This window comes from Ovis aries, chromosome 3 (genome assembly GCF_016772045.2).
Source record: "Ovis aries strain OAR_USU_Benz2616 breed Rambouillet chromosome 3, ARS-UI_Ramb_v3.0, whole genome shotgun sequence".
NCBI classification, from domain to species: Eukaryota; Metazoa; Chordata; class Mammalia; order Artiodactyla; family Bovidae; genus Ovis; species Ovis aries.
The window spans coordinates 58686595-58710495 of record NC_056056.1 but is presented as its reverse complement, the minus strand read 5'-3'; the positions used below and the strand labels follow the sequence as shown (position 1 = coordinate 58710495).

Here is a 23901-nt window from a genome sequence, read left to right as displayed (position 1 = left end):
CCCCGCCCCCAACTGCCCCGCCCGGACCTTCTCAGCCGAGCGCCGCTGGGACCGGGTGTCCCGGGCACGCCAAGATGCAGGCGCGGCTGTGGCTCCTCCTCGCCGCGCAGCTGGCAGGTAAGGCGGGGATACCCTGGGGGCGCGGGGCTGGATGCGAGGGCTCTGCGCTGGGCGCGGGAAGGGCCTGAGGCGTGAAGTTTAGGCAAAGCTGTCCCCGCAGGATGCCGTACCCAGGCCCCAGATCTGCGGGGGCACCCGGGAGGCAGCCTTGGTCCCTGGGGATGGAAAACCTCCCAGGGAGCCCATTACCCCCAGGAGTCCCCAGAGCCTCTGCACTGAGGCCACCTCTGCCCCCAAAGCCTGAACCTAGGAAAACAGAGACCGGAAGAGAGGAGGGAGAGTTGAAGGAGATGGAAAAGAAGAAAAGAGATGGGGAGGTCCGGAGAGGAAGGTCATATGCCAGGGCCCCAGTTCTGGCTTTGGTGCCCATCTCTTGGCCCAGGGTTCCATAGACACATTTTGATTACTTCCGGGGAAGTATCTGTAGGACAGTTCGCCAAATACCAGGCTGTTGCCAATTTTCAGACAGGTGTGGCGGCAGGGTGCCCCCCCAGGGTGACTTGGTTCCTGAATATTCCCCCGGGTTGGGTACTGTGGGCAGTGTAGCTTCCAGAACAAGCAGCGATGGAGTTGGAATGTTGGAACAAGAACAGAGCAGGGAGTCTGTCCCTCTGGCCGGCCCAGTCAGTCTGTCTTGTAGAAGAAATCCCTCCCCACTCCAAACTGCCCACTAACTTGTGGTTGATTTGCTCTCTAATCCAAAAAATCCCAAACTGGTCCTCCTGCCAAGGTGGCACGGCCTGCCAGCCTGGCTCTGACCTAGTGAACTCAATGGCATCTCAACAGAAGCTAGTCTAGGCCATTCAAAGCGACTAGAGTTACTGCGGATCATTTTAGAAAGAGCAGGTCCCTCTGAGTGGGATCACTGGGTGACTCACTGAGACGATGAAATGAATCAAATGAGACCCTGCGTGTGGCAAGGCCTGGCCCTGGGACCAGAGCTCACACGGGACTCGACCACAGCCGTGGGTTCCGTCTCCAGGGGCTGAAAAGCAAGTGGGCGTGAGAGAAACCAGGGTGTGTCTGAGCCAGGAAGTCTTCGAGTCAGGACGCAGGCAAGGACCTACACAAAGACCCCAAAGCCCCTCTGACCTGTCTGTCTCTAGAGGGGGCCCATTGGGGCTTTCTTAGAAGGGCCTGGGAAGTCTATGTATTCTCAACCCCACTATGTGCACATGAGCCCGTGACTGGGATCCTAGAGAGGATCACAGGTTTCCTCATTTCAGAGAGTGACACAAAGCTTAGGTTCTGGGGTCCCAGACCTGGGTTTAAATCTGAATCTACCACATAGAGGCCGTATGACCTTAAGCAGGTCGTTAACCTCCCTGAACCTCTGTTTCCTCGTGTGTAAAATAGGTGTTATTTCCTCCCAAAAATTTTGGTGAGAATAAATGAGATAATGCATAAACCATGTTCAGCACAGTTTGATAAATATTGGCATTATCAGTTCTTTTAAAAAATTTATTTACTTTTGGCTCCACCACACAGCATCTGGGATCTTAGTTCCCCAACTGGGATTCAAGTTGTGTCCCCTGCAGTGGAAGGGTGGAGTCTTAATCCCTGGATGCCAGGGAAGTCCCTATCCGGTTCTTATTGTCTTCCCCAGGAGGTCAATGACCCCCAACAATGGAGAATCTCTACTCTGCTAAAAAGGCAGCATGGTTTTCAGGGAGAGGAGAGAAGGCTCATTAGCCACTTGGGCCCCAGGTATCTTTTCATTCTCAGTGGGAGTAAAAGCTTAGAGTAATCTGCGATGGGAGTCCAGAAGTTTGCTTCTTCAGTGTTAGAGAAGATCAAGGCCAAGGAACCTGAGCCCCAAGTAGGATTATGATTGTGGGCTTGTTGTCGTTCAGTCGCCAAGTCATGTCCCACTCTTTCGACCCCATGGACAGCAGCATACCAGGCCTCAGTCAGTCCCACACCATCTCCCAAGCTTTGCACAAGTTCATGTCCATTGAATCGGTGATGCCATCCAACTGTCTCATCCTCTGTCGTCCTCTTCTCCTTCTGTCCTCAATCTCTCCCAGCATCAGGGTCTTTTCTAATGAATGTGGGTTCAGAAAGGCTTGGGTACACACACACATACACACACACGCATGCACACACAAACATCCTCTGCCCATCCAAGCCTATATCTTCTCAGGGGTTCAATGCTCCCGGATCTAGGTCCTGGTCTGCAGAGTCTTCTCTGCCCCACAGCTAAAATGAAAGCTTTATCAAGTCAGGTTCCGTTCCAGTAGCAACTGCTGAGAGGTGTCACATAGACGATGATTTACCCGAGTACAGTGAGGTTCCGTTTGCAGTGCTTTTTTGGACATTCTGAGTCTTGGAGGTGGCTCAGTGGTAAAGAATCTGCCTGCCAATGCAGGAGACCCCAGTTCAATCCCTGGGTTGGGAAGATTCCCTGGAGAAGGAAGTGGCAAGCTGGTACAGTATTCCTGCCTGGAGAATCCCATGGACAGAGGAGCCTGGCAGACTACAGTCTGTGGGGTCACAAAAGAAGTCAGACACTCAGCAACACTAAACAGCAACAACAAGCCTGGGACGTAGGCAAGACAGCAGCATCAAACCACCCTCCTTTTCCAGGAAGGAGACAGGGTCCACAACTTGCCGGAGATGCCACAACTGGTGTGGGGCACAGGCAGGGTTCAAGGCCAGGTCTGTGAGTTCTGCTCTGGGCCTCCTGATCAAGGCCCTACCGTCAGGGCCCATTTGAGCCTGAAGGAACTCCCAGCACCTCTTCTGGGGTGTCTGTCCCTCCACTCGGGAATGGGGATGCATTACTCCTCAATCACTGGCTTGGGGAGTAGTGGGCTGGGATTGTGTCTGTGGGGGACAGTGAGCTCCCTTTGCTGGTTGTTGTCACTGTCTGGAGATGGCGACTGGTCCTCTTGTAGGTTGACCAGAGCAGCCAGGTGTTCTGCCAGTAATTCTGAGCTCCTCTCTGAGCTTGACCTGGGTTTCCTTAGGCCACCTGGAACCTTTTGAAAGTCTTCCTAGAGTGGCCACAGAACAAGGTGAAAGGCAACCAGCTTTGACTTCAGACTGTATCCTTGACTTTGACTCCTGGGTCACTTATTAGCTGTACGCAGGACTTTGAAGAAGGCATTTCAGGCCTCAGTTTCTCATGTGGGGATAAAAATCCTAAAGTAAGTCTGAAGCTTGATGGAGGTAACTTATGCCAAGAGCCAGACATAGAAGCATGCAGTCAACAAGTGGCACTTTTTCCCCTGTCCCCTATGTCAGGCTGGCTTCATGAACACCTGCCTGAGATGATCACCCTGGTGGGTGGGGTGCTCTAAGTCCGGGAACTACCAGCTATATTTCACACAGCCCCTGGGCCCTGCAAGCGGGCAGGCTCTCTCATTACTTCTCCTCTCATGTTTGACTCTGGGACCCCACAACCCCGGCCAAGAAAAGGTGCTGATGGTCTCTGCTCTTTCTGCTTCTCATAGCTCTGCACGGCAGCTTGGCCCTCGTGCAGACCCCTGCATCGTTGATGGTTCAGACCAACCAGACGGTGATGCTGTCCTGTAAAATCAACACCTCACCTTCTAACACACGCATCTACTGGCTGCGGCTGCGCCAGGCCCTGAGCACTAGCAGTCACTATGAGTTCCTGGCCTACTGGGAGTCCACCAAAAAGACTGTGCATAGCAAGGAGGTGGACAAGGAGAAGCTCACTGTGCTTGGAAATTCTCCCCAGAACGTGCTCAAGCTCCAAAGTGTGAAGCCTGCCGACAGTGGTGTCTACTTCTGCATGATCATTGGGATGCCCAACCTGATCTTTGGGACGGGAACTCAGCTGAGTGTGGGTAAGAATCCGGCTCAGTGCTGCAGATGAGCACTGAGTCCTACTGGGTGCTGAGTGCGTGCCACGTCCTGGGACGGCTCCCATTCTCAGCGAGCCCTACTTGGAGGGAGGGGTTGACTTCCAGGAGCAACAGCACTACTGATCTCTTTTTTTTCATGACTGAAAGCTGTATTTGAAACTTTTTATTTTGTATTGGAGTATAGCCAGTTAACAAACAATATTGTGATAGTTTCAGGTGAACAGGGAAGGGACTCAGCTATACATATGCGTGTGTCCATTCTCCCCCGAGCTGCCCTCCCATCCAGGCTCCCGCGTAGCACTGAGCAGAGCTGCCAGTGCTGTACAGTCGGCCTTGTTGGTCATCCACTTTAAGTATAGCCGTGGGTGTCCATCCTAAACTCCCCTTAGCTATCCCTCCCTCCCATCCTTTCCCCTGGCAACCATAAGCCTCGTTCTCTAACACTACTGTTACAACAACCCAGAGCCAAGCTGGTGCAAAGGTCGTATGTAGTTATTTCATTTCATGCTATCGACCACACTGGGAGGCAGGTGCTGTTCGATTCCCATTGGAGATGCTTTGGCGCATTGCTGCTTCTTCCAGTAACAGGGTGGCATTCTAGGCCCATCTGAGGCTGAGGCTGGATTGGTCCAAGTCCCAACACCTGCTAGAAGTCCCCTCCCAGTGTGCCCACAGGGAAAGAATATTCTTGCTGCCTGGACATACCCAACAAGAGCATTCATGTTGTGCATGGGGGCCTATGGCTTGAACCCACACCCAGAGTTGCAGGGAGCAAGGAGGCTAGACCCCAGACCCAGCTGCAAATTTACCATGTGCCCATGGGCAGGTCACTCCCCTCCCCAGGCCTCAGTTTTCCCATCTGTATCATGGGACTGCTAAGGACCTCCATGATTCCCTCTGGCCCTTAGAAGCTGCAGTTCCTCAGAAGTTAAGTCAGCAAGTGCAGTAGAAATATATTTCAAGCCACAGATGTAATATAAAATTTTCTAGGGAGTTCCCTGATGGTCCAGTGATTAGGACTCATCACTTTCACTGCGTAGGACCCCGATTCAATTCTGGGTCAGGGAACTAGGACCCACAAACCTTGGCAAGAAAAAAAAAATTCTACTAAGTAGCCACATTCAAAAAAAGTCAAAAGACACAAGTGAAATTAATTTAATACATTTGTTTAACCCAGTTTATGGACAATATTATTATTTCAGCATGAAATCAGTATGCAATTAATTACTGCTATATTTTACATCTCCTTTTCGTACTAAGCGCTCGATGCGTATTTCACATGTACAGCACATCTCGAGGCAGACTGGCCGCATTAATGTGTTCTGTAGCACATGTGGCCGGTGGCTGCTGTGTTGGACAGTGAGGATTAAACTGTCAAAGGTGTAAAGGAATTCTCAAAGGCCAATGTCTGGCTTCATCCCCCTCCCCAGATTAACTCATAGTCAAGGCCAGCCCGCAGTGGGCCTCCCACTATCTTGCTTCCCTCTCACCTGAGATCTTCTCAGCTGGAGCGTTGAGAGTGACAGGGGGCCCCCAGGAACTGGATCACTCGGCATGGGAGGTGCAGACATAGCAACATAATTAAGACACAAGCCAGAGTGATGCCCTCTTCACATGTCACCAGCCTATGATCTTTTTTATTTTTTAACTTTCTATTTTGTATTGGGTATAGCCGATGAACAATGTTGTGATAGTTTCAGGTGAAGAGCAAAGGGTTTCAGCCATACATGGACATGTATCCATTCTCCCCCAAACTCCCCTCCCATCCAGGCTGCCACATAACATTGAGCAGAGTTGTCTGTGCTGCACAGTAGGTCCTTTTTGGTTATCCATTTTAAATACAGCAGCGTGTATGTCTCCATCCCAAACTCCCAAACTGTCCCTTCCTGCCCTGGGTCTTAAATCAGGAGGTGGGGAGGATGGGGAGAACTCTCGCACCAGAAGCTGAGGCATCCCTGGAGGGATGGGTGCTAACTGATTCTTGTATTGAATATTAGGCTCTTCTGAGTTTGGGGGTTGAGTTTGGTTTATTGTTTTTGTCTCTATAAGCCTCACACTTTCCACTCAGAGATTTCAGGGGCTAAGAAAGGTAGATGGTGAAATAAGAAAAACTGGCTTTCAGAAGTTCCCCTCACCTCCTCCACTACCTGCCCACTCCTGGCTTTGATCTTCCCAACCCCCTGACTCTGCCTGGCTCCCCGGAAATGGCAATCTCTCCCCAAACACGTGCTCCCAACCGTATCATCTCCCCGGGGGTGGGAACTCCAGAGCAAGAGCTCACCCTCTGGCTGGAAGTTCAGGACAGTTTAAAGAGGACTCTTGGATGCTAGTGGTAAAGAACCTGCCTGCCAATGCTGGAGACATAAGGGATGTGGATTTGATCCCTGGGTCGGGAAGATCCCTTGGAGGAGGGCAGAGCTTTCCATTCCAGTATTCTTGCCTGGAGAATCCCCATGGACAGAGGAACCTGGCAGGCTACAGTCCTTACGGTCGCATAGAGTTGGACACGACTAAATCAACTTACCATGCACTTGGATGGCAGAGAAAGTATTGGGGGGGAAGATAGGCTTTTTTCAGGCACATAAAGACACCATGGGCTCAAAAGTCCTGCCCTTTCCAAAGAGGAGAGAAGTGGGGAGATTTGAACTGGGTGCTTCATTCGTGTCCGACTCTTTGCAACCCTGTGGACTGTAGTCCGTCAGGCTCTTCTCCATGAGGATTCTTCAGGCAAGAATACTGGAGTGGGTTGCCATGCCTTTCTCTTGGGGATCTTCCTGACCCAGGGACCGAACCCACGTATCTTACGTCTCCTGTAATGGCAGGTGAGTTCTTTACCACTAGCGCCACCTGGGAAGGTGAGGGTGGGTGATCAAGAAGAATAAAGGACTCCTGACTCTGGGCAAGAAGACATTAAAATCCAAAGGTGGGACTTCCCTGGTGGTCCAGTGGTTAGGACTCCATGCTCCCAAGGCAGGGCATGTGGGTTCGATCCCTGGTCAGGGAACTGAGAGCCCACATGCCACGTGGTGTGGCCAAAAATTTTAAAACAAAAATTAGAACAAGTTCCCCCACAAACCTCCCAACAGCCCCAGGCCACTGGGGTCTGTAGGTCTGCCCCCTGCAGGCTCACCACTGCCCCAATGGGGGCCTGTAGAAAGGAGGGAGATGAACACTTCCGGAGCAGTGAGGACTAAAAGGGCTAAGGGAAGGCCAGGCTGAGACACCCCAGCTGAGGGCCGGGCTCCTCCCAGGCTTTCAGGACATGAGACTAAGGCCGTTCTCCCCGAACTGTTTCCTTCAACACCCTGATGACCTGATGTGCCTAACCTTTAAAATGTATTTATTTATGTGTTTGGCGGCATCAGGTCTTAGTTGCCTCACGTGGGATCTTCGCTGCATCACGCAGGCTCTTTTGATGCGGTGCTCAGGCTCCCTAGTTGTGGGGCAGGCTCCAGAGAGCCCAGGCTCAGTATTTGTAGCACGTGGGCTTAGCTGCTCATGGCATGTGGGATCTTAGATTCCTGACCAGGGATCAAACCCACGATTCCTGCCTTGCAGGGCAGATTCCCCACTGGACCACCAGGGAAGTCCCCGTGCTTAACTTTTTGTCAAAATACATTTGGCCCTTCGGCAATGTGTGGCACGAGAATCTAATATAGGCATTCTTTGGCTCAGATGCTGGCCCTGCTGATTATTGGCTCTTGAACTTGAGCAAGTTCAAATAAGCAACTTGAACTTATTTCAACCCTCTGAGCCAAGACTTCTGGGGATAAAATGGAGAAACTAGCGCCCATCCCCAAAGTTATTGGTTCAGTAAGCTTAAGCTGACGTGCTTGGCACAACCACTAACATGAGATAGGAGCTTGGTAAGGGTTAATTCTGGTTAGCTGGGTCTTCTTGAAACCCCGCAGATCATGCAGAGCAGGGGGCATAATTTCTCTACTGCCCATGTCTCAGGGTGGTGGGGGTCCAAAGGCTCAACATTTTATATGGAAGATGCCAGACCCAAAGGATCAAACACTGGCTGCCCCTCCCAGTGCCCTTGACTCTAGAGTCCAAGTTCGCGTGTCACACAATTCCCTCTCCTACCATTTTGCAGAAAATCAGTGAAATGTCCTTCCCCAGCTGTCAGAGGCAGGGGGTTGGATTCTCCAGCCTCTGGTGTCTCCCTTTGCCCTGTGGGCTTGTCTGCCTGCCCTGTCCCACCACTTCAGTCATGTGACAGTGGATTAGAATGAAAGAGAGGCGTTACCCACCAGGAGTCAGGAGAGGAGCTTGTGGACCCCCGCCGGGCCCTTTCCTTTGTGGGGCCTTGTAGGGGTCAGTCCCTTACATCACTAGTGTTCACCTTTGAAATCAAAGGTTGAGACTAGTCTAAAAGTCCCTCTGATAACATATGTTTGCTTGGCTTTTTTTTTTTTACTTGGTTGAGCGCCAAAGCATGTGGGATCTCAGCTCTCTGACCAGGGATCGAACCTGTGCCCCCTGCCATGGAAACACAGATTCTTAACCACTGAGGTTGAGAAAGAAAATCTCAACTTGCACAACCTCCCAACCTGCTTAGTATTGTCCACCATCTCCTTTCTTCCAGCTTCTTCCGCACAAGGAGGAGGGCTCGGGGGTTGGTCGTGCCAAGGGCTAAGGGACTCCAGATGTAGCTCAAGATCTTCAGCGAGGTGAAGCCATCCATACTACTCACTTTGCTGGGCTCACTGTTCCCTTTCATTCTCACAACCACCTTAGAAAGGAGATGGGGGTCACCTCACAGAGAAGCGATAGGACTTGCCCCTAGTCATTACTGTTGTTCAGTTGCTAAGTCGTGTCTAACTCTTTGCAACCCCACGGCTGCAGCACACCAGGCTCCTCTGTCCTCCTCTGTCTCCTGGAGTTTGCTCAATTCATGTCCATTGAGATGGTGATGCTCTCTAATCACATTCTCACTGCCTCCTTCTTTGACCCAGCATCAGGGTCTTTTCCAGTGAGTCAGCTCTTCAAATCAGGTGGCCAAAGTGTTGGAGCTTCAGCTTCAGCATCAGTCCTTCCAATGAATATTCAGGGTTGGTTTCCTTTAGTATTGACTGGTTGATCTCCTTGCAGTCCACACAGTGGTTGATCAGGGGTCTTTTCATATCTGGATGGCTCCAGAGCCCCTCTCTCCAGGACACCAAGTTGACCTCCATCTCTGAGCCCTCAGATCCATCTGAGAATTACTAGATCAAAAATCCCATTGATCTGTGACCTTCAAGCCCGTGACAACCTAGGAAACACTGAGAAGGATTTTAATACCTGAGTATCAGACATGCAGTTGTAAGTTTTGTCTCTGAGTCCACCTGCTGTTTACCTAGCTAAGACGTGTGTCTTGCTTGTTTTTGCAGTTGATGTACTTCCTACCTCTCCCCAGCCAACTCAGAAGACCAGCCCTAAAAAGAAAGTGTGCCGATCCCCAAACCCGGTGACTCGGAAACGTGAGTTCTCCCATTCCTCCGGATTCTCAGAAACACAGCCAACACTCTTCCTCCCCCTCTCCCTCCCTTCCTTCCATAAACTCTTCCCAAGTGTGGACTCTAGCCTGTTTCTCTAGCCCTGAGCTGGAGTCTAAAGGAGAGCTGAGTGTGATAGCAGTGCTGTTTTCCAATCGCTCATATTCTAGTGCAGGACACACTCGTAAATCGTCACAGGACAAAACTTAATGAAGGACTCAGTGTTCAGTCGCTAAGTCGTGTCTGACTGTTTGCAACCCCATGAACTATAGCCCGACAGGCTCCTCTGTCCATGGACTTTCCCAGGCAAGAATACTGGAGTGGGTTGCTGTTTCCTTCTCCAGGGCATCTTCCCCAACCAGGGATCGAACTTGCATCTCCTGCGTTGGCAGGCGGATTTTTTTACCACTAAGATACCCGCGCCCCTGATGAAGGATCTATCTGCCCAACACTTGCACACGAATGTTCCCAGCAGCATTATTCTTTGTTTCTGTTGTTGTTAGGTTGTTGTTTGTTCTTTGGCTGTGCTGGGTTTTCACTGCTGCACAGGCTTTTCTCTAGTTGTGGTGCACAGGCAAGGAGCAGCTTTCCCTGGAGAGTCACATTTTGGGGAGGTGATCACACTTCACCGAGGACCTTTAGCTGTGTCTAGGTCTCTCGTTCAGGTCATAGCTCAGGAGGCCTCTGCTGACCCCTCTCTGCCCAGAAGAAAGGGGTCTTTCTACCTTCCACATCCATGCAGCTTATGCCCACCTCCATTACTTAAAACTTTATCCTGACATAATCTGCATGTCATAAAATTCACCCATTTAAGTGCACGACTCAGTGATTTTTAATAAATTTACCGAGTAATGCAACCATAACCACAAACTAGTTTTAGAACGTTTCCATCAAACTCTCAGATCCCTTGTGCCTATTTATAGTTAATCTCTGTCCCCTTCCCAGCCCCTGGCAACTGCTAATCTACATTCTGTCGCTATAGATTCATCTCTCCTGAACATTTCATACAAATGGAGTCATATGGTATATGGTTTTTCGTGCCTGGTTTCTCACTTCGCATCACATTTCTGAGGTTCATCCAGGTTAGGAAACCCATGGAGATGAGAGGGAGGCAAACAGAAGCTTCACGTCTCAGAAGGGAAAGGGACCTCCCAGGGCCTCTCACCAAACTTTCCTCTCCACGTGGCACCATCCAGCCTTGGTGATGGTGGTTCCCTCCCCAAGAGCAGCCCATGCCATTTCCTTCCTCCCTTCCCCACCCCGCCCCGCCCCACCACCTCTCCTGACCTAAAGCTGTAGCCATGAGACTGGCAGGGACTGTAGAACTCAGGGGACTTGAGTCTGTATCCAGGACCTGCTTTTTACTATCCAGATCGCCCTGGGCAGGTAATTGAACTTCTTTGAATCTTGTTTTTTCTGAACTGTAAAATGAGAGATAAACATGATAGTAATCCCTTCCTTCCTCACAAGATGGAAGTTTGCAGTTAGTACTGTACTTGACACGTAACAGATCTTCGGTAAACGTTCTACCCCTTCTCTGACATCCAAAACTCTTTCTTTTTCAACCTTGGGCGTCAGTCTGCAGCCTTGCCATTTTCACCCATGGGTCCTGATTCTTCCTGCTTTGCTATTCACAAGGACCAGTCACAGGGAAAGAAAGTATCAGAGAAAGATTTGGGGTATCAGTTTATATTTGATATAAACTCTGCTGTTTACATAATTTACAAAATGGGCAGAAGGACAAATAGGCAACCCATAGAAGAAAAATCATGCATGGTCAGTACATGAAAACAGGCTGAAATTGGCAAGTAGGAAATTGAAATGAAATATTATTTTTCACCCACTGCTCTGCAAAAATTAAAATCTCTGATAATATCAGGGGTAGGCAGGGTACATGACTGGTGATTAGGAATGGAAATCAGTGAAGCCTTTTTGGAAGGCATTTTACCAATCTGTTATTATTGAAAATGGATGTAGTCTATGGTTAGTTGTTCTTGTTTTCAGTATCTGCCTTGGGCAGGCTCCTGCATAGGGAGAAACATACCTGGATGTTCTCTGCAGCCTTATTTGTAAAATGCAAAAAACAAACAAAATGTACATTAATGGCTAAATAATCCATGGTACAGCCATACTTCAGATGGCATGCTGTTAGAAAAAAGAATATGCTGGCATGTTTAAGAAAAAAGCCTGGTTGCAGAACAATTTGTACCGTATAAGCCTTTGTATTTTTAAAACTATATGTGCTACAATGAACACTGGGGTACATGTGTCTTTTGCAATTATGCTTTTCTCAGGGTATATGTCCAGCAGCGGGACTGCTGAGTCATAGTGGTTTCATTTTTAGTTTTTTAAGGAATCTCCATACTGTTCTCCATAGTGGTTGTATCAGTTTACGTTCCCACCAACAGCGCGAGCGGGTTCCCTTTTCTCCACACCCTCTCCAGCATTTATTGTAGACTTTTTGGTGATGCCCATCCTGACCAGTGTGGGGTAATGGGAAATTGCTGTATAGCACAAGGAGCTCAACCTGGTGATCTGTCAAAACCTAGACGAGCGGGAGGGAGGTTCCAGAGGGAGGGGACCTATGTATACCTACGACTGACTCATGTTGATGTATGGCAGAAGCCTACACAACACTGTAAAGCAACTATCTCCAATTAAACCTAAATTAAAAAAAAAACTGTATGTGATGTGTCTATATACATTACATATATGTATATGCAAATTAATAATGGTAGTTACTTCTGTGAAGGAGCTACAATGAATATATATTCAGCTATTTCTTCTAAAATTAAAAATGTTTTTAAATAAATAATAAAAATCCCATTAACAGGCATACACATTGTCTATCTCATTTTGAACAAAAGTAGCTACTGAGTTTATTAACTGTTTAAATTTGGATGTGGGATCTGAAGATTGGGCTTCCCTGGTGGCTCAGACAGTAAAGCATTTGCCTGCAATGTGGGAGACCCAGGTTCAATCCCTGGGTCAGGAAGATCCCCTGGAGAAGGAAATGGCAACCTACTCCAGTATTCTTGCCTGGAAAATTCCATGAATGGAGGAGCCTGGTGGGCTACAGTCCATGAGGTCGAAAAGAGTCTGACACAACTGAGTGACTTCACTTTCAGTTTCCTGAAGTTTTATATATGAAATGATTTCAATATGTTTAAAGAGCCTAGAAAAGACTAGAAGGAAGTGTGCAAAAAAGTGGTATTCTCTGAGTGGTGGGTGGGGCTTCCTGTGGATTTTTCCTTCTTTGTGTTTATCTGCACGTCTCAAATGTTCATTCAACATGCGTGTATTTTCCAGGTCTGTCCTGTGCCCCGCTCATCACCGGCCTCCTGGTGGCCGGTGTCCTGATTCTTCTGGTGTCCTTGGGTGTAGCCATCCACCTGCGCTGTAAGTTGTGTCCTCTTGGGCCGCCATGAACACGTGTTTGCTCAGTCGCTCAGTCGTGTTCTACTCTTGCAACCCCAAGAACAGTAGCCTGCCAGGCTCCTCTGTCTATGGGATTTCCCAGGCAAGAATACGGGAGTAGGTTGCTGTTTCCTTCTCCAGGTAGATTCTTTATCACTGAGCCACCTAGCAAGCCTGGGTCTTCATGGTGACTCCTTTTGCTGCTGGCTGTGTCCCCAAGGGTCCTTTCTTCTCTAGGGGAACAGGGCAGGTGGCAGCTGGTGGGAAGTTTGCTCCTCCAACCCCAAACCCATGATAATTCTGAGAAGTGATTCTTGGCCTGAGGCCAAGCTGCAGGAGTCAGAGACCACCCCATCTCTGGAGTCAGACAAACCTGGATTTGAATTCAACTCTTGATCTAGCGACTTGGGCAGATGCCCTGGCCCCACTGAGGCTCAGCAGCCCTACCCAGGGTAACCATATTACCTACCTCCCCGGCTTGTTTTTGTAAAGTCCTGCCCCAGGGCATGGTATTGTGCAAGCAGGAACACCCAGGAGCAGTTGGGGGTGGAAATAGTGCATGGAAATTACACTGGGGGTTGCATTTCACTCCCCAGAACTAGAAATCCTCCCCTGAGGCTGTTGGGAAACTCAGAGATGGTTTGCTGTTCTCAGCCACTTCAAGGGTAGGATCACCTCCTTCTTTGGGCCCCCAGGGGAGCTGGTGGCTCAGATGGTAAAGAATCTGCCTGCAATGCAGCAGACCTGGGTTCGATCCCTGGGTTGGGAAGATCCCCTGGAGAAGGGAATGGCAACCCACTCCAGTATTCTTGTCTGGAGAATTCCATGGACAAAGGACCTGGTGGGCTACAGTCCATGGGGCCACAAAGAGTCAGACTTGACTGAGAAACTAACACTTTCACTTTCAGGGTAGTTTCAGGGAAGGCCAGCACCCCAGAGCCCCAGACTCTCCTCACCGGTGCCACTCTGGGCTTGAGCGAGCCACTCACCCTCTCTGGGCTTCTATGAAATGAGAGGGGTTGGGCCACTGGAACATGGACTAGGTCAGTGGCTCTTTCATAAGTCACAGACCCCTTTGAACATATGATTGCAATTATGCACCCCTCTACAGGGAAATGCATGGTGTGCACACTTTTGCATATAATTGCCACCCCCAAAAGGATCCATTTACTTCATTCTAAGAACCATTAGAGCTCAGGGGTCTGCAAACATTTTGCTCAATGAACTCATCAGTGAAAAAAATCTTTTAATTATAAATACTAACTGCAACTAACTATTTTTTAATATATTATGTATGTATATATTTAATATATACTTATAATACTTATTTAATAAATTATTAACATTTATATTACCTAGGTTTATTTAATATGTTGCATTAGCCAAAATGTTGGTTCAGATTTCTCTGTACCATCTTATAGAAATCCCAAATAAACTTTTTGGCCAACTGAATACTGTGTATATTATTAAATGTTCTTCAGAAATAAAAATGATGAGATAAACATGAAAATACACATGCTTATATTTCCTTCTTACATTCCAAGGGGAAATCTTGCACACCCCCAGAGTCCACAAGCTCTGGTTTAAGACCACCTGTCTGTACAGCCTCTCCTTCGTGACGTGCCGTGAAGGGCAAGATGGTGCATTCAAGGGCATACAATCACTCACTAGCTACAGGATTTTAAGCAAGTTACTCAGTTACACACTCGCTCTCTAGAGCAGTTTCCCCATATGCAAAATGAGATAATAAAATTCAACTCATAGCATTAAAGGAGTTAAAACCCATGAAATGTTTGGAGCAGAGCCTGGAACCAAAAGAAGTGGTTCCAGGTGTTCCCTGTCCCTGCCATCACTCTGCTTGCTCTCTGGGGCTTGGTATCTGCAGTTCACAACCCATATCAACCAGCACTTTTGTTTTCTCCTTCCAGGCCTGCAGATGAGAGCCCGGCTTCGTCTCTTAAAACAGTAAGTGGTTAAGGTCTTAAAGAAGTGCCCAGCCTGCAGCCCTGGGTGTGACCCTGGCTTTCTCACCCCTGGTGGCTGCTCACAGGCATCTGAGGAGCCCCAGCCAGACACCACCTTCAAAAACTCACACGCTGTATAGGTAGATGCGGTGATGGAGTTCAGGCAAAGAGAGAAACTAAGCAAACAGAATACTGGCTAGTTGTTTAACTTTATGTCAAGTGTGGTAAGATTTAGCTCTTAGCTTTTCTGAGGATAACAGTGAACTCTTTTCTTTTCCTAATTGCAATACGGTTGATTTACGTTGCTGCATTAGTTTCAGGTGTGCGGCAAAGTGATGCAGTTACATATATTTTATTTTTCAGATTCTTTTCCACTATAGGTTATTGACTAAGCAATCAACTCCTGCTTGGTTAGAACCAGTAGGATATCCCAAACTTTTGCCACCTGTTATTTCATTAAACTTGGTCCTATATGACATAAGAGGTTTATTTTTGCAGATCAAGACCTGCTTAAAGCATTTTGGGCTGTAGAGAGCAGAATGTAACTTGAAGACAAGTCAGTTGACCCCCATAGGCACTGGAATTCCTTCCTGGCTAGTGTTGTGTGTTGCACTTGACCCCACCTGGGTCCCAGAAGTCAGCAAATCCACCGGCTGAGTCACACAGACACAGAGGCAACAAGCTTGCTCTTTAGGCCCACTGAACTGTGTAAGCTCCAGCAGAAACCAAGGCTGCTTGCTGCTTCCATACTGAAGGGCTTCTGGACCACTATTTGGACATGGGCAGTGCCCTTGGACTGATTTTTCTGCCTCAAAACAGAGATAGTTTCACATTTACCTATCTCATTAATTACATTCCCCTCTATGTAGAGGTGTTTGAAAAAAAAAGAAAGTTCCTGCCCCTAGATTGAGGATCAAGAGCTCTGGCTCCATTCAAGCAGATCTTGGTTTGAATTCCGTCTGCTCCTCACCATCCTTGTGACTGTCAAGGCAAGTCACTTCGCCTCTCTGAGCCTCTGATCCCTCATCTATAAAATGGGACAGCAGTAACAACCACATGGCTATTGTAAGGACTTACTGGGGAAACACCTTCCAAGTGCTCAGCTCCTATACTCTTGGAGTCCAAGCACCAGCTCATGCTACTTACAAAAGACAATTTTACGAGCCCAACAACCAAGACACAAAATGTCTTCTTGTTGATTATAAATGACATACAATATTATAATAGTTTCAGGTGTGCAACATATAAAATAGTTTTTAAATGTTTATTTTTATTTATTTACTTATTTTTGGCTATGCTGGGTCTTCATTGCTACACAGGCTTTTTTCCAGGTTAGGTGAGCAGGGGCTACTCTCTAGCTGTGGTTCAAGGGCTTCTCATTGCGGTGGCTTCTCTTGTGGAGCACAGGCTCTAGGGTTCTCGGCCTTCAGTAGTTGCAGCTCCTGGGCTCCAGAGTACAGGCTCAGTAGTTGTGGCGCACTGGGCTTAGTTGCCCTGAGGCAAGAGGGATCTTCCTGGATCAGGGATTGAACCTGTGTCTCCTGCATTGGGAGGCAAATTCTTAACCACTGAGCCACCAGGGAAGACCACAATGTACTCTTAAATATTCTGAAATTATAAATTTTCAAATGTACTCGCTATACTATATGTTCTACATTATCATATACATTGTATTTGTGTATATTTATACATGTTGTATTATGCAGTTGCTTAAACATGCCTGCTACATTTCGTATTTTTTTAATGATTTTTTTTTTTTTTTTTTTTGGCTGTACTGGGTCTTTATTGCTGCGAGCAGACTTTCTGTAGTTGTGGTGTGCAGGCTTCTCATTGTGGTGGCTTCTCTAGCTTCAGAGCACAAGCTCTGGGCACGTGGGCTTCAGCAGTTGGGGCTCCTGGGCTCTAGAGTGTGAGCTCAGTAGTTGTGGTGCACAGGCTCAGTTGCCTCGCAGCTGGAATCTCCCAGGACCAGGGATTGAACCCATGTCCCCTGTATTAGCAGGAAGATTCTTAACCACTGGACTACCAGGGAAGTCCTTCAATGATCATTTTGATGGTCTGCAATTCTTACTTCATGTGCTAGATTTAGACACTCCCCCACATTTAGGAGACAGTAACTTCAGAGTTTTTGTCTCACTCTAGACCTCTGGTGTGTTTCCTTCGTATCTTCCTTGTAGTGACCTTTTATGGAAAATCTCTCCCCGTCAGGGTACTGCCTGTGACTCTGCCTCCCTCCCACCACTTTGTTTTAATCTGTTCCCTTGGTGATTTGATGCCAGTTTAGGGGGAGTCTTTTGCCAGACCTCATGCTGTGGCAAACCCAGGGGTGCTGAGGATCAGGTCAGGCGAGCAAGGGGCTGGGGGTGGCCCTAGGTGGGACCCAAGCCCCTTCACCCTCTTCATTCCAAACAGCTCTCCTCTCATCCATTGCCCATAGTTACACTTACCTGTAAGATGTCATTGAACAAAAGGGTCTGAGGCTAAAAGAAGTTTGGAAACCACCTCTGGGTTAACTCTCACGATCCAGGTGTGGATGAAATAGTCCCTGGGCCTCAAAGAGCAGCTGTTACAAATTCAGGTTGCAGTTTGGGGCAGACATTCCCCACCTGCTAACTGGCTTTAGAAAATCATCCAGCAGGTCAGCAGGTCATCTTCCTCTGGTCCCTTAATGCACATGGGTGAATTGCTTATCTTAGAAGGCGCCGCAAGAGGTAACACTATTCAAAGCTAGAGTTCTTAGAGCTGCATTTTTTTTTTTTTAAGCATTTAAATTTTGTGTGTGTCTTAAACAATAGTCTTTCTGTTTACACAAAGCAGTACAAAGTGAGGCAGTTCCTCAAAAGGTGACTTGGAGCTAGAAAATCCATCCTGAGAGCGAAAGTGTTAGCGTTAGTTGGTAAGTTATGTCCAACTCTTTGCTACCCTATGGACTGTAGCCTGCCAGGCTCCTCTGTCCATGGGATTTCCCAGGCAAGAATACTGGAGTGGGTTGCCATTTCCTTCTCCAGGCATTTTTAATTTCTCTTTAATGACGAAGATGGGCCTTAAAAACATTCTAACACAAAACTCTTGGCCCTAGGCTACTTACTGGGACTGGAGCCCTGCATCCTGAGGAGCTATTTATCTCTGTTCTAGGAAATTCAGTAGCAATTGCCTGAAAATAAGTGGTTTCACAAGTTTCCCTTTGTTTTAAGGTTTTACAAGTGACCAGAGAATATGTTTTCTGGTGTCCCGCTACAAAAACATTGGTCAGTGATGAGCGAGATCCAGAAAAATGAGAGAGAATGGACACACTCAGCCATGGAACTGTCACTGAAACCGCAGAAGCTGCCTGTTTTTAACGACAGCAAGTTCTTTCTATGGGCCTCCTGCATGGGATCTACTTGTTCATGATCACTGGCAATCTTAGAAAGAAGGCTTCAGAACCCCACGGCACTTCCTGCTACTTGCAAGGCACTCTGGAGGACTGAATACAGAATGGTGCCCAGTGCACCACTTCTGGCTCCTGTAACTCAGCCCGGGTTGGGCTGGGAACTTTGTGTTGACTCTCCAGCCACCACATTTCTTTGCCCAGGTAGGGCAATGACACTGAGACCCGAATCTCTCATGGGATGGTGATAGGATGCGTCCCCTTGGTCTTCCCGGGCTAACCCTTTCCACAGGGTGGCCCTTGAGGGCAGACCCAGATTGGAAATGAGGCTTCCAAGGGGCTGATCTGGCTCTCAGGGTCACTTCAGTTTCTGAGGACCTCCTTTGGGCAGGAACTTGTAGTCTGGGAGACGAGGCCCCTTGATCTCCCACTAGGAAGTTCCGCTTTCACTTCTGCCCTCCCATGGTTTATATATTTCTTTTCTTGCTCGCTGTTCCTTTTATGATAATATCTTGGTTGAACAATAAAGTCTTGAGTAAAAAAATGCAGATGGTTCCTGTGATGTAAATGCACAAAAGCTCATCTATGCGGCAAAGATGTTTGTGCTCAGTTAAAAAGAAATTAACGAGGTTAAAATGACTATGGCTTCATTCTGCATCAAGCTCCTCGTGTGTACGTGCTAAGTTGCTGCAGTTGTGTCCTACTCTGCAACTCTGTGGACTGTAGCCTGCCAGGCTCCTCTGTCCATGGGATTCCCTAGGCAAGAATACTGGAGTGAGTTGCCATTTCCTCCTCCAGGGCATCTTCCCAAGCCAGATTTGAACCCACATCTCTTATGTCTCTTGCATTGGCAGGAGAGTTCTTTACCATTAGAGCACCCTCATTTGCCCCCAAACATGCTGTAGTCCTCTTAGTAGCTGTAGAGAAAGCCTGGAGGGGATGGAAGCACCCAGGGCACCTAGAGCCAAGAAGCAGGTGCCTCCAGGGCCAAACCCCGCTCCAGCCCAACCCCGAAACTGCTTTCACTAGCGCCTGTTCATTTCTACTGAGCATGAAACCCTGGGGACGCCTGGCCATGAGGCAGGAGAACTTGCACCAAAGAAGAGGTGAGAGGGACTTCCCTGGTGGTTCAGTGGTTGGGACTACACCTTCCAATGCGGGAAGGAGACAGGTTCAGTCTACCAGTTTGGGGAGCTGGGATCCTGCATGACTCCTGGCCAAACAACCAAAGCATAGAACAGAAGCAGCATTGTAACAAACCAAATAAAGACTTTAAAAATGACCCATATCAAAAAATAGAGAGAGGGGGGAAGGTGAGAGACCTCGAGGTCTCTGCCGCATGTCCATTAATATTTTACTGTCTCTCAGCTTCGGTAGTCAGAGAAGAAAGCTACAAGGAGAAGATGCTGAGCTGGAATGGAGGAGTCATAAGAGCCCTGGATCTTATCTTGGTTTCCCAGCCTGCACTTGAGCAACTTAAGAGCTATCGGGTGGAAGAAGAATTGAGCCTTTGGCCATGTTAATAGAAGCACCCGACCCAGGTCAAAGGAGGAGAGAGTCCCATTGCCTGCCCTGGACTGGGAGGTGTAATTTAAGAAAGGCAATGACAAACCAGGCTCCATGCAGAGGCCTCTGGCAGCCACAGAATGTGACTGTGACTCAAGCTGGTGTGAAACATCTTCTGGCATCTGAAAGGCTCCCTGTGGAGTCGGAGGGCCGGGCAGGTCTAGTTGTGGTGGATGGGAGTCAGAAACGCTTAGATGAAGGAAGTGCCGAAGAGAAGCAAACATTTTCTGCCCACCAACTGTGAGGTCAACAGAACAGGTTGTCTTCTGAGGCTGACGGGTCAGCGGAAAGGGCCGAGTTAAGCTAGACTAGAGTCCTCCAGGGTTCACTTTGCTCCAAGATGCCCTATTTAGAAGTGTAGTGTTAGTCACTCAGTTGTTTCTGACTCTTTGCAACCCCCCACACTGTAGCCCACCAGGCGCCTCTGTCCATGGAATTTCCCAGGCAAGAATAACGGAGTAGGTTGCCATCTCCTCCTCCAGGGGATCTTCCCGACTCAGGAATTGAACCTGGGTCTCCCGCATTGCAGGTGGACTCTTTGCCATCTGAGCCACCAGGGCAGCCTGGACCGGAGTCCTCCAGGTTTCACTTAGCTCCGAGATGCCCTATTTAATAAGAGACTAAGGCCCAGATGAGCACTCTGCCCTCCCTGAAGGTCACACCCCGTCCGCAGAGGAAGTTAAGAGCAGGCCTCAACAGCCTCATCCCTTTACGAGCTCTGCTATTTAACTCTATCTCCCAGCCGCTGTCTTTGTGGTAGTGTTTAGTTGTTTGCACATTCTCATGAAGTGAGGTTTGGGGGTCTGGGTGGGGGAGGGGGACCCTCTGTTTTCGGTGCCGCCTGGGCTCCATCTGCTTTGGGAGCCAGGTGTACTGACTTGGCTGCCAGTGAGGGGGGCTGCGGTGAGGAGGTTTGCACTCAGCATCTGACTCTTGTTTTGAAGAAGTAACAGAGCATTTATTGCTTTCTGTAGGGTTGCTACAGCAAAATATCCAAAAATGTTTCTTGATTTAGCTATCTTTTGACTAGCAGTTTCACTTGTCAGTGTGTATCTTAACGAGACACATCCCAAAGTGATGTGCCATAGAAATAGGCATCAGGTTGTTCCTTAGAGTGTTGCCTGTGAGCCAAAAATTGGAATCAATCCAAATGTCCCTTAAAAAGAGCCAGTTAGATCGAATGCTGTCCAAGGGACTCCGTGTAGCTGTGAAGAAAAGAACTGATGCCTATTCGCTGCCATCAAATGATGGCCACTACATCTGTATCTATTTTAACATCTGTATGGATTATTCTCTTTTTATTATTTATTTATTTTGGCCTCACTGTGAGGCGTGTGGGATCTTAATTCCCTGTTCAGGACTCGAACCTGAGTCCCGTGCAGTGGATGCACAGAGCCTTGACCACTGGAATGCCTAAAAAGTCCCAGATTATTCTCATTTTAAATGTAATACGTGGTCATTGTTAAAATTCAACAGATTTTAACAAACAGGCAAATGTATGTAAGTTAGAAGGCAGGATATGGGTACCCTTGGTGCAAGGATGATCATGAGAAGGGAGCAGAGGTTTGGGGTGCACATGTTTTGTTTTTCCATATGGGAGCTCGTCCCAGGGGGGATTCAGCTTGTGAAAAGTCATACAGCTGTATAGTCATGCGATGTCAACTTTCATGTTGTGGCTTAGTCACTAGGTCGTGTCTGACTCTTTTGCGATCCCAAGGACTATAGCCCACCAGGCTCCTCTGTCCATGGAATTTTCCAGGCAAGGATACTGGAGTGGGTTGCCACTTCCTTCCCCAGGCAATATTCCTGACTCAGGGATTGAACCCACGTCTCCTGCATTGGCAAGCGGATTCTTTGCCACTGAGCCACGTGGGAAGCCCTCAACTTTCACATATAGCTATGGAAATAGATGTACATTATACTTCTATTAAAAAAAAAAAGAGAGATTTTAAAAATCTAAGTATAGAACATTGCAGAAATGTGTAAAACTGGTATTTTAAAGTTTCTTATGCTTCTAAAATGTACTTTTAAAAAAAATTTATTAAAAATTCCGTGTACTTTTTATTTATTTATTAAAAAATTCTGTCTTATCTTTTTTAAAAATTTATTTCTTTTTACTTAGTTAGTTGTGCTAGGTATTAGTTGCAGCATGTGGAAACTTTTAGTTGCAGGATGTGAACTCATAGTTGGGACATGTAGGATCTAGTTCTCTGACCAGGGATGGAAACCAGACCCCCTGCACTGGGCCACTGGACCACAGGGAAGTCCCTCTGCATGTACTTTCTAAACCAAAACTTGGAATCTTATAAAATATAATGTATAATATAAAACATAGAACACAGAATCGTTTTGCTTGATTTTTTTTCTCTAATAATATATTGAGACCGCTGAACATGTTTGTTCCTATATGCATAAGAAAAGGTCTGGAAAGATCGACTCCAAACTGGTAATGGCAATTGCACTGGGGAATTTCCATTTCTGTATCGTACATTTCTATGGTCTGTGAATTTTTTCCCCCCACAACAATCACCTATTACTTTTATAATTGGGGAGAAAGAAAAAGCTTGGAAGAAAGAAACAGCTTCTATTAAAAGAGGCTCTGGTGATTGTAATATTAAAAAACTGGAATCAGTTTAAATAACCATCAATGAGGGATTTGTTATTAAATCATGATTTTTAAAAATCTGTACAATGGAAATCAGTGATACACACTGAGGTGGCTGGACAACAGGGTCTTAACTCTACCAGCTTTATAACCTTGAGCAGGCTATTTGACTTCTGTGAACCTGTTCTTTCCCTTGAAATGGAGGCTCCAGTGGTATCTCCTTCTTGATCTTGCCGTTGGCCTTGAATGATCACAGATAGGAGGGTCTGGGGCAATGCTGGTTTCTTCCCCTCCCTTCCTCTCAGTGGGAAGCAAGGGTGTGCCCCCTCCCCCAGTGGAGGCCAAGTTCAAAGGAGAAAGGAGGCTCTCACATCCCCTTCCCTTACACCCTGACTCAGCCCCACCCCCACCCCCACCCTCTCTACCTGTAGGAAGTGAGCAACTTGTTTTCAGAACGTGATCCCCGGACCCCCACTGTGGGCTGCAGAGCTGATCTGAATCTACTACCCCAGTCAAAGGGAAAGAGAGAAAGAGCCCTGTGTTTAGGGGCCTTTCCAGGTGTGGAGGATGAAAGAGATTTCCTCTGTTGCTTCTTGGGAAACCTCCTCAGATGTGTCACCAACACTCCTTGGTGGCTGTGAGTCACTGGTTCCTGGAGTCCTCCCGCGGCAAAGCTCCGTGCATCAGCCCCAACAGAAGGAAACCATAGGCCCCAACACTGATGAGTTTGGGATTCCCAGAAATACGTGTGACACGTGATTCTTATCAAACCGAAAGCAGAAGTGCTGAAAAGGGCACTTCTGTCCCTCCGAGGTCTCATTGGCTCTCCGGAGGCCTGTTTTTTTCCATTAATTGACTGCCTTTTACATGCAGGTCCTCATCTTAGGACTTCCCTCGTGGCTCATTTGGTAAAGAATCCACCTGCAATGCAGGAGACGCAGGTTCAGTTCCTGGGTTGGGAAGATCCCCTAGAGGAGGACGTGGCAATTCACTCCAGTAGTCTTGCCTGGAGAATCCCATAGACAGAGGAGCCTGGCAGGCTACAGTCCAGGGAGTCACAAAGAGTTGTACACTACTTAGCAACTCACCACTCCATCTTAGAGTTTATCTCAATTCATACATGATTATTTTTTATTGATTTTCATTGGAGTATAGTTGCTTTACGGTGTCATGTTAGTTTCTGCTGCACAGCAAAGTGAATCAGCTATACATACACATGTATCCCCTCCTTTTTGGATTTCCTTCCCATTTAGGTCACTACAGAGCACTGAGCAGAGTTCCTTGTGCTATACAGTAGATTCTGCTTAGTTATCTATTTTGTACATAGTATCAATAATGCGGTGGTGGTGGTTTAGATGCTCAGTCTTGTCCAACTCATTTGCGACCCCATGGACTATAAACCACCAGACTCCTCTGTCCATAGGATTTTCCAGGCAAGAATACTGGAGTGGGTTGCCATTTCCTTCTCCAGGGGATCTTCCCAACCCAGGGATCGAACCTGCATCTCCTGCTTGGCAGGTGTATTCTTTACTACTGAGCCCATCAA

At 47.8% G+C, this 23901-nt stretch overlaps 1 protein-coding gene across 1 annotated transcript; it reads left to right on the top strand.

The window, feature by feature from the left end:
- The first annotated feature begins 53 nt into the window (after positions 1–53).
- Positions 54–18732, top strand: CD8B (CD8 subunit beta). Its single transcript, XM_004007264.5, has 6 exons — positions 54–117; positions 3576–3935; positions 9329–9418; positions 12743–12832; positions 14779–14815; positions 18009–18732. Exons 1-6 carry the CDS (start codon positions 75–77, stop codon positions 18019–18021), a joined length of 633 nt encoding a protein of 210 aa, XP_004007313.2. The 5' UTR covers positions 54–74; the 3' UTR covers positions 18022–18732.
- Positions 18733–23901: the final 5169 nt, after the last annotated feature.